We start from the raw sequence: 10,533 nt of genomic DNA on the forward strand, positions 1-10,533 counted from the left end.
TATATACTGACAAATGTATCCATATAAGAATAAAACGACAATTATAATCATAGAAGATGGCTTATGTGTGCCAAAAGTATCCTAATAGACTAATTGCATAACTAATATCTGGGTATTTTTGGCACATGAAAACTGTCTTCTGTGGTTATAATTGTTCTTTTATTCTTAGTGCATGTTTGGGCGCCATTATTTTGTTAAAAAAAAATCTTTTTTCGATGAAAAAAGATCTTTTTTTATTTTTTAACGTGTTTGGCAAATTTCTAGTAGTAAAAGTAAAAGCACTAGTAAAATAAAAAAAAATATCTTTTTTGAGAAGCTGTAATTTACATCTTTTTTTAAAAGATCTTTTTTCCTTAAAAAAAAGACGTTTTTCATGTAATAAATAAACAAAAAAGTACTTTTATATTGTTATACCCAAACATAATTGATAGATAAAAAGACATTTTTACATGAGATATCCAAACATAAAATTACTTTTGCTTTTCAATAAGATCTTTTAAAAAAAGATAACTCGAAAAAAGATCTTTTCTTAAAAGCTCACCCAAACAAGCCCTTATATAGATACGTCTGTCAGCGTTTATATCTTTTATGAGTACAAATGATAATTTATTTAAATAATTAAAATTTTAATTTATATTTTAATATCAATAAAATATTAAAATATCATTACAATTTATATAAAAAAATACTTTATATTTTATATGTATACGTGTGCTTCGTTTCTGGTAAGATTTTAAAATTAAAATTTGCTTCGCCATGTTATATCATGTCCCGGATTCTTGTCGGTGCATTAGTGTGAAGGCATACTAACACTAGCTGTTGTGTTTTTGACTTTTTGAGTTTGCGTGTGTCTGCTACCGCTTAAGATAGTCAACATTACGCAACTAAGTTCTCAACTTAGACATAGAAGCAGTTCCAAATTAACAAGGCAGAGAGGATCAAAACTCAAAAGCCAAAAGGGAAAGGAAGATGGGGAAGCTGAAGGTGTATGCGGATCGTATGTCCCAGCCTTCTCGTGCAGTCCTCATCTTCTGCAGGTACACACTACTCACTCTCACTCTGTCACTCATGACATCCTTTAATAATACAATCAAACAGTCTCTGATTGTGCACAACTCCCTTCTTTGTAAAGGGTTAATGGAATTGACTTCGAGGAGATTAAGGTAGATATTTCCAAAGGTCACCACCTCACTCCTGACTTTACGGGTAGATATTTCTTGTACGATTTAGTTGCAATAGTTGGTGCTGTCCGCTCTGCTACTTAATGCGTTGTTTGATATCTTTGCAGAAGTAAACCCTCTGCAGAAAGTTCCGGCTATTGTTCATGGAAACTTGAAGCTCTCCGAGAGGTAATTCTTGATAAGAAACCGTGCTTTTTTAACCCTACTTTCTTATTTTAATGCTTATGGCGGTGCTCCATTGCACCTGTTGGTTATCACTGGGTTGTCAAGGTTATTTATGTATGTTGGGATATCCTAATTTAAATCTGAAACATGACATGTATTTTATTTAAGTATTCTCCATTCTATTCACTTTTTGGTTTTGTTAGTCTAATTTGTCTAATTCACTTTATAAATACGTGAATTTGTGTTTCTTTACAATGCTTATGTAAGTGGTGGAATTAATCTTGTTTTCTTTTGGCAGCCATGCAATCCTATTATATCTTGCTTCTGCTTTTACTGGAATTGCTGACCACTGGTTAGTAGAACCATCTCATCTGTCTGCTTCTTGTGACCTGATGAACTGCTATTGTTTTAATCTTTATAGAGTACTCATTACTTGGGAACTCTTAGATTTCAGAATTGAACTGTTACATTGTCCATTAGTAAAACACAATTTTGGGTTCATTTCCCTCATTTCTGTATGTTCATTGAAAGGACAGATTAGGGTGACAGAGATTAGAATAAATAACTTAATAAAATATAACATCTTCCATTTTGATTCATCAGGTATCCAACTGAGCTGTCTAGAAGAGCCCAAATTAACTCAGTAATGGATTGGCATCATTCTAATTTACGAAATGGAGCAGGTAGATACATTCAAATCCAAACATGTTTGAACTCCTTTAAGTAATGTGACTAGCCATGAGCAGTTTATTTTGTTTTCTATAGACTTGTATGCTAGTTAGCGATTGTTAAACAAATTACTAGAAGAAAATCCAGGAATGTAGTTATTATTCATCATTTGTTGTATGACTTTGCAGTGAATTATGTAATACATACTACACTAGCACCTGCCCTTGGCCGTCAACTGAATCCAAAAGCAGCTATTGAAGCAGAAAAGGTTTTATTATCTTCTCTGAAAGCACTGGAGGATTTCTGGCTCAATGGAGATGATGGAGGCTTTCTGTGTGATAACACCCAACCATCGGTGGCTGATCTCAGCATGGTTTGTGAACTTATGCAACTTGAGGTAACTAGATATGACTTGATCATTATTATTGTCATTAATGCTTCATTACCTGATAAATATCTCTTGTAAGTGTGGTAGCTATATTCCCAATTTGTGAGCTTAAAATTTCTTATTGTAAAGGATGCTATCAATTGACTCGTCGTCTTGAAATCTTTGGTTGAACCACAATGGTGGTTGGTAATATGTGTGATATCTTTTAGCATGAATCTATAAGATATCTAATTCTCTAATTGAACTCTGAATTATCACAGGTTTTGGATGAGAGGGATCGCAGTCGAATATTATCTCCTTACAAGAAAGTTCTTCAGTGGATTGAGAATACAAGAACTGCAACGAATCCTCATTTTGAAGAAGTACATAATATCCTTTACAGAGTTAAAAAGAAATTCGAACAGCAGCGGGCAAGGACAGCTGAAACGGGGACTGATCCTAGCAACAGGATGGGGGGACCTTCAAAGATATGAAACTGATGACTTTATCTTTGTTGCTGAAGTGTGACATAAATTAGATTTTCCTTTCAGAATACCTGTATGCCTTATAATAAAGGTATCATATGACACCACTATACATGGAGTATCCGCAGCATATTTTGCACGTGTAAGACTCAGAAATAATAGAAGAGATGCGATTGTACATGGGTAACACATCTCTTGTTTTTATCTTTAATCCAAGCATATAGCTGAGTGTTCCATTTTGTAACTTGTGCTTGTAAGGTTGATGAACACCTCGATTCGATTTGTGTAATTTGGATGCAAAGCCAGGATAGAGTGGTACCTACTGAAGCAGATTTGTGGAGAACTGTATACTACGAATACAAATATATGTTGATCAGCACCTGTTTGGCAAAGAAAATTAACTGAAGAGTCTGCTGAAAATCTTAAAGCAGATAGACAGTATAAGAAAAAATAGCAGGACTGGTAAAGGCTTTTCGTTTTGTACATTATTCTACCGTCACAAAAAACAGTTTTTTACATGCAGAACAGAATCATCCAAGCATATTTACAGATTCATGGTCGTCTAACAAGTGACTCCTATACAAATTTATTGATCAGAAATTCAGAACAACTTAACAAACCACTCCTTCAAGTAAACACACAATAGCTAAAGCAAATCCCCTAAATTCTATTGATTCATATTTTATCATCATTCAATGCTTATGCCCCTTATCTCAAGGTTGTCCAGCTTCTTGGGTCTCCTGTAATATTTCAATAGTAGAGAACAACAAACAACGCTGACTGAAGAGGCGGCCATAGCAGCCCCGGCAATCCATGGTGGCAACCGAAATCCTGTAGAAGGGAAAAGAGCTCCAGCAGCAATTGGGATTCCAAGAAGATTATATCCCAAGGCCCAAATGTAATTGAGTCTGATACGCCAAAATGTTTTCCTAGAAAGGTCAATGGCAGTTATCACATCCTCCAAGTTGCTCTTCATCAAGACAATATCAGCAGCCTCAATGGCAATATCAGTGCCAGCACCAATTGCCACTCCTACATCTGCTGCTACAAGTGCTGGTGAGTCATTTATACCATCCCCCACCATAGCCACTATGCATCCAGAAGCCTTTTTTAAAAAAAAAAAGTAAATGAAAGTCCATTTAATATGTTTCGAAACAACTATAATATCTATAGCTTTTTGAAATAGCACTTTAATAAGTGAATGCAAATGAATGCTTAACTTTTTTCTACCAAAACAATGTACCTGCAAGTCCTTGACTTTCTCTGCCTTTTGCTCTGGTTTGGCCTCAGCAATAACAGTTTCAATTCCAACTTCCTTTGCTATAGAATTTGCAGTACCCCAGTTGTCCCCAGTCACCATGATGCTCCTTATTTTCATGGACCTGAGAATGGAAATGACTTCTTGTGCGCTGGGTTTCAGTGGATCAGATATTGCTAAAACTCCAACCACTTCCCCACTTATAGAAACTAAAATCCCAGTTTGAGCCATCTCTTCAGCTTCTGCTAGTATATCTTCGGCATCTGCAGGAACTACAACATTGTGTTCAACCATCAAGTTCTTGTTTCCCACTATTACTTCTTTGTTCCGAACAGTGGCCTTCACTCCATGTCCAGTAATGGAGACAAAATCCCTTGCTTCTGGCCAAGCAGGGTTCTCTTCATCTCTCAGTTTCTTGGCATACTCAACTATGGCCTTAGCCAGTGGATGCTCACTATTCACCTAAAATAGGCAAGTAACATATAAGGTAATGAGCATTTATTCATGAATAACCATAATAATAAAATGCCTACCTCAGCAGCAGCCACAAGTTCATAGAATTCTTGTAGTACCATATTTGTCAAAAGTTTTGTATTTACCACCACAGGCTTTCCAATAGTAAGGGTACCTGTCTTGTCAAAAACAATGCAGTTCACCTACAAAAACAAAAAGTCATAGTTCATAAATCCGGATATTTATATATAAATGATTGTAGTGACACAAAAAAAAAAAAAGAACTAGTGAGTATTCTAATATGAAACCCTGACCTTGTGAGCGCTTTCTAATGCCTGTCCTCCTTTGATCAGCACACCTTGAGATGCACCAACTCCAGTGCCAACCATAACAGCAGTTGGTGTTGCTAATCCTAAGGCACATGGGCAGGCTATGACCATGACTGAAATCCCAAACTGCAAAGCAAGCTCAAAGCTGTCCATTGAAGATGGTATCCAAGAATCTGGGTAAGCATGAAATCTTCCAGCTAGAAACCAAGAAAGCCAAGTTGAAAACGAGATCAAAATGACCTGCATAAACATACCCCTTTATATAAACCAAAAATCTGTCTAGAAAATAATCAGTTTAAAGAACTCATGTCATGAATAGGTTACCAAAGGCACAAAGTATTTGGAAATGCGGTCAGCAAACCTCTGCACCGGAGCCTTGGCCATTTGAGCCGATTCAACTAGTCGAACAATCTGAGAAAGAGCACTCTCTGAGCCAACCCTGGTGGCTTTAATATGCAGCACCCCATTCTCATTCACCGTCCCTCCAATAACAGTATCACCCTTTCTCTTTGAAACAGGACGCGCCTCGCCTGTGATCATGCTCTCATTCACATGGCTCTGACCCCATATGACAAATCCATCTGAAGCTACTTTTGCTCCAGGAATAATCTTAATCACATCATTCTTTTGAATCAACCGGCTATCAATCTCTTGTTCACCAACAACATTCCCTTCACTGTCAAGTGTCAACAAGATTGCTGTGTCAGGAGTCAAGTTCATCAGCTTGGCAATTGCATTGGATGTCTTCCCCTTGGCCAGAACTTCAAGATACTTTCCCAACAGAATAAATGAAATAAGCATAGCGCTGGTCTCAAAGAAATCAGTTCCTTTGAAACTGTGAGAGGTGGCAGCTCTAAGAACAGAATATACTGAATAGAAGTATGCTGCATTTGTTCCCAAGGCAATCAAAACATCCATGTTAGCAGAGCCGTGGCGCAACGCTTTGTATGCGCCAGAGTAAAATCTCCGGCCTATAATGAACTGCACTGGTGTGGAAAGAACCCATCTTATGATCTCCCCCACAGTAAGCATATTGACAACCTTTGAATCCAGTCCATGCTTAGTTCCAGGGATATACATAAGCACCATAGAAGTTAAAAAAACAGGAATAGTAAACAGTAAACTCCATAGAAATGATCTATAGTATTGCTTGATTTCTTCTTTTCTGTGAGTGTTCCTTCTTCCTCCTTCTTCAGGGAATATTTTAGCCTTGAAACGCCTCGAGCCGGTTTCCTCAATGACATTGATGAAATTCCTTGGCCCTGTTAAATCCGGTTTATAAGAAAGAGATACTTTGTTGAACTCAGGGTGTATTTCTATGCCTTGTACTCCAGGAAGTGCCTGAAGAGAGTTTTCAATGAGTCTCATGGAACGCTCAGTTCTTACACCTTCAACTTGAAGGTATATCTTGCTCATGTCTTCACCGGTGCTGATGAGTGTGGCCTCAAAACCAGTGTCTTCTATGGCCACCAAGATTTGATTGTAGCTAAGGAGGTTCGGATCGTAGTGAACTTCGGCTTCTTCGGTCGCTAAAGCCACCTGAGCCTTGAGCACACCTTGAATAGCTTGAAGAGCAGATTCAACGGTGGAGGAACAAGAGGTGCAAGTCATTCCTTTGATGCGCATCCGGCATACCTGAACATTTCTCTCATTGGATTCCTCTCTGTCTAAGGTGGCTTCAAAACCAGCATCTTCAATGGCCTCCCGAATGGTCTCCTCCTAAGAATATCAATCAATGAAGAAGCAAATTAACACATCTACTAATGATGCCACTACTACAGTGATAACGGAAAGTCTGAAACTATGGGTGAGCCAAATATTAAAATTAAAAAAAGAAAAACAGAAAAAGGCTCAAATTCAGTAAGAAAACAGCAAAGAAGTTCATGCATGCTCAAACAGTTTGATCCATTCTCTAGTTGCCAATTTTATGAGTTTTAATGTTAATTATAAAAAAAACAATAATAACCAATGTATCAATAAGCACTACACTCTTTTATTTATTAACTATCTATAAAAATAATAAAAATATAATTAACTGAGATGACAAGCAACTGAGCAAGTGATTTATAAGTTAGTTAAGAATTTTTGAATTTGGTGATACTCACGTACATATTCAAATTATACAACATAGCATACATAAGTACATATTTTAAATAGAAAAAAAAAAGAATAAAAAAAGAGACGCCCACAAAAATATTATTTACTCTCTCTTTTTCTCTTTATGTATGCTATATATGTTTTGAATATGTAAGTGGGTATCTACGTTTGGATTCATATATATATATAGTATAAGAGTACTTCAAAAAAAAAAAGCTGTGTATTAATTTTTTTTTATATTCTCGTTATATATAGTAAAATATAGAAGTATAGATATATCGAATTTAGTATATTTTTATTATCATTAAATAAAGTACTTTTTAAAATAATATATAAAAAATAAATTATAACCACCGTATTCATTATAGCATAATCATATACTAGAATGATCCTATACAAAAATAAAAGATAATTAATGATGTACTATTCATTTTTTTAGGGTTTCATAAATCAACATCAATGTTGTTAGAGTTCAACTGTGTGGTAGGAATGGATTACTTCCATCAGAATATAGTATGATAAGACAATACTAAAATAAGACTAAGGGAAGAATAATTGTTATTATATATATAAAGAAATACCTAATTAAAACTTTGGATGTAAAACTTGATAATTTCATGTTCATATAATTGATTAATTAGTCACAAAACCGGATAAAGAATTGTCAAACGTGTATGAGCATCACAATCTCCATTGTTCATTCAGTTCTGCATAGTACAATAATCAATGGAAGCAAAATCCTTGAAATTCACATATATATACACGTTCACGTAAGATATGATAGCTAGGGTTAGCAATAACTAATAAGGTTTAATAATGGTGTACTTACGTTAACGAAAGTGGGGTAGAAGAGGACCTGAGCGCGGTTGTTAAGAACATCTACGACAGCCTCACGAATACCCGGAAGACGTTTGATGGACTTTTCGACGGAGCCGGCACAGGCGGAGCAAGTCATTCCAGTGACGCAGAAATAGGCTTTTGCCATGGCCATAGTGTCCATGCTGCTCCCTTCTGCTGCCGTGACACCCTTCGGGTACCTCGGCATAGAAGGGTAGCGTGGTCGCGGCGAAAGGTGGCCGGAACTCGAGCCTCCATCGTTGCACACGAAAGCTAACGCCAGAAAGTTGTTAGCCATGGAGGTATGCTAACAATAACTAACGTAACAACAAGATAGAAGCAGAAAATGCGTAACTTCAAATTAAAGGTTCAGTATCATTATCTGCTTTCCATCCCTCCTATTTATATTCGGATCTTGGCTTGGTTCTTAATTCAAGTTTTTTTTTTTTTTTTTGGCTCTAGACTGTGATAAACCTTAGTGGCTCATGAAATTCAGCGAGAAGACTTCCATTTTATATCTAATAAATAAATATTTCCCGCATCATTTATAATATTAATATTTTTAGTTTAATTTTGATGCTGATATTTTATAGTTGTACAATTATATTCATTTATTTAAATGATTATTTATGTAGTTAATAAAAATAATAATTATTTTTTATAATGTGATATTATATTATTAGATACATATGTAAAATTATTTTATATAATAACATAATCTTCTTATATTCATCTAAGAGATCATAAATTTGAGTCTTTCTATCTTTAGTTAAAAAAAAGTATTAAAATTAAATTCTTAATATTCTTCTATTTGTATAAAGATTATTTAAATAATTTTTAGATAATAAAATAAAAAGATACATGTTAATTATTGAAAAATATTAATATCAAGATGTAGATGCAGCTGACAATTTTATTTTTACTTTGAATATATTGTATTGATGTAGACTCTAACCAATTGTAATTAGTATCTTAACAGAATTGCATTAAAGATTAAACCACTTAATCAAGTATTTATATTTGTGTATCTGAAAATGGAACTTAAATCTATGGTACACTACTTATTAATTTATCGAATTAAAAGCTATACTAGAAAACTAAAAAAAATTTGTTCCTCTTAATAATGAATCAATTATGAGAAGTAGATAAGGCATATAATATTTTTATATTTTTATATATTAATTTCACTAAATGCATTTATTAAGGATATTAAAATCAAAAGTAATTTAAAGATACATTATTAATGAAGGGAGAATTGTAGAATAAGAATTTTTACTAATTTTGCAACTAAAAAAGAACTTATTATAAAACCAAATCGGTCATCGAACCGTTCTAATTACTAGTTTACTGGTTCATAAGTTCAATCGGTTCGATCGTGGTTGAACTGAAAAAACCGTTCTATAATAAAATAATAAATAAAATATAAATAAGCACATGAAAATATAATTATTGTCTAATCTAAACTTTAAAATATCATTCAAATTAAAAGTACTACATAAACCAGAATATTATAATCTCATTCAAATACAAATTCAAAAGTAAAAAAACAAAACAACCAATCAAACATAACATAGCAACATCAAAATGATCCAAGTTTGTCATCAATCATCAAAATCCTCCATAACTTATTGCTGATTTGCGTCATTGATATCATCACCTTCATTTCCACTACTTGGACCAGAAAAAGCAAGTGGTGCAGCATAAAATGTACTACTACTACCACCACCACTACCTTGATCTAAATCAGCATCAATCTCATCTAAGAAAATATAACACATTATCAATAAATTAAGGATAAAAACTACTGTAATTTATTGTCTGATCAATAAACTATAATACTCACCAAGCAATTCTTCAATATTACTTGGAAGACCAGGCTCTTTTTTAACAACCTCTTCCGTCACCCAAAAATCAACCTTATCAATACTTTCAATATCGATTGGATCATATTGCAACTTTTGCTTTCTTTTTTTTCTTTCCTTCCTAACAAATTAAATACAATATATGATAAGCCTAGTATATTAACTATACATACAAAATCTAATGATATGAAATGAAACGATGAAATATATATTACCTGGATTTAAGACGCAAATTATATGTAACATACACAATATCACTTAGAACATTTCTTAATGTCTCCACCTATCTTCGCCAAATGTTTTTTCATTCTATTAATTCTCCCGCCCCCAAAATTACTCAGACAAAATAAGCATTGGTAATGCGATTTTCCATTTATATTTTGTAAAGCAACATATCTCCAAGCAGGATCAGTTTTCCCCCGAACATTAGAAGTTTATGACTGACTTTCGTTAGTCACGGGAGGAAGAGAACATTCATTCGAAGCAGAATTAATTTCAACATTATTATTCATAGGTGGTTCTTGATTGATACTTTCAGTCATACCTAAATATTACCAACAATCTAACCCAATAATCTCAACTCTCAAGTTCACAACAAACAACATCCAAAATTATTCAAAATTATTCACAATTATCCAACAAATAACAAAATTCAGTTTAGTAAACAAACCAAAATCAGTTCATGTTTAAGTAATCAGTTAATCATTAATCAGTAAACAACAATTATTAACCAAAGTTCACAGTTCATCATGTTGAATCATAGTTCAGTTTCAGTAATCACTAATCACTCACTAGTCAATAATCACAGTACAGGGAGAATCACAGTTCAG

The 10,533-nt window shown here is 34.1% G+C and overlaps 2 protein-coding genes across 3 annotated transcripts; one reads left to right on the forward strand and one right to left on the reverse strand.

Moving 5' to 3' along the window:
* Positions 1 to 806: 806 nt before the first annotated feature.
* On the forward strand, positions 807 to 3,056 carry LOC130968506 (glutathione S-transferase T1-like). Of its 2 annotated transcripts, none has more exons than XM_057893803.1 (7): positions 807 to 1,037; positions 1,133 to 1,206; positions 1,289 to 1,349; positions 1,645 to 1,698; positions 1,950 to 2,029; positions 2,204 to 2,412; positions 2,664 to 3,056. In XM_057893803.1, exons 1-7 carry the CDS (start codon positions 970 to 972, stop codon positions 2,874 to 2,876), a joined length of 759 nt encoding a protein of 252 aa, XP_057749786.1. In that variant the 5' UTR covers positions 807 to 969; the 3' UTR covers positions 2,877 to 3,056. The 2 variants fall into 2 exon arrangements, with proteins under 2 accessions (XP_057749786.1, XP_057749787.1); XM_057893804.1 differs by having other exon boundaries at positions 1,133 to 1,179.
* Positions 3,057 to 3,385: 329 nt separating this feature from the next.
* LOC130968505 (probable copper-transporting ATPase HMA5) lies at positions 3,386 to 8,275 on the reverse strand. The gene is made up of 6 exons (XM_057893802.1): positions 7,834 to 8,275; positions 5,232 to 6,626; positions 4,893 to 5,147; positions 4,659 to 4,781; positions 4,111 to 4,587; positions 3,386 to 3,972 (listed from the first exon to the last, which is right to left on the reverse strand). The coding sequence occupies exons 1-6, from the start codon at positions 8,137 to 8,139 to the stop codon at positions 3,556 to 3,558; spliced, it is 2,973 nt and encodes a 990-aa protein (XP_057749785.1). The 5' UTR covers positions 8,140 to 8,275; the 3' UTR covers positions 3,386 to 3,555.
* Positions 8,276 to 10,533: the final 2,258 nt, after the last annotated feature.

Source organism: Arachis stenosperma, chromosome 3, assembly GCF_014773155.1.
Source record: "Arachis stenosperma cultivar V10309 chromosome 3, arast.V10309.gnm1.PFL2, whole genome shotgun sequence".
Lineage (NCBI taxonomy): Eukaryota > Viridiplantae > Streptophyta > Magnoliopsida > Fabales > Fabaceae > Arachis > Arachis stenosperma.

Coding starts and splice junctions, on each gene's coding strand:
- LOC130968505 (XM_057893802.1), bottom strand. CDS start 8,139: ATGGCTAACAACTTTCTGGCGTTAGCTTTCGTGTGCAACGATGGAGGC. Junction 5,148..5,231: donor CCAAATACTTTGTGCCTTTG/GTAACCTATTCA, acceptor ATGTTTATGCAG/GTCATTTTGATCTCGTTTTC. Junction 4,782..4,892: donor CATTAGAAAGCGCTCACAAG/GTCAGGGTTTCA, acceptor TTGTTTTTGTAG/GTGAACTGCATTGTTTTTGA.
- LOC130968506 (XM_057893803.1), top strand. CDS start 970: ATGGGGAAGCTGAAGGTGTATGCGGATCGTATGTCCCAGCCTTCTCGT. Junction 1,207..1,288: donor CCTCACTCCTGACTTTACGG/GTAGATATTTCT, acceptor ATATCTTTGCAG/AAGTAAACCCTCTGCAGAAA. Junction 1,350..1,644: donor AACTTGAAGCTCTCCGAGAG/GTAATTCTTGAT, acceptor TTCTTTTGGCAG/CCATGCAATCCTATTATATC.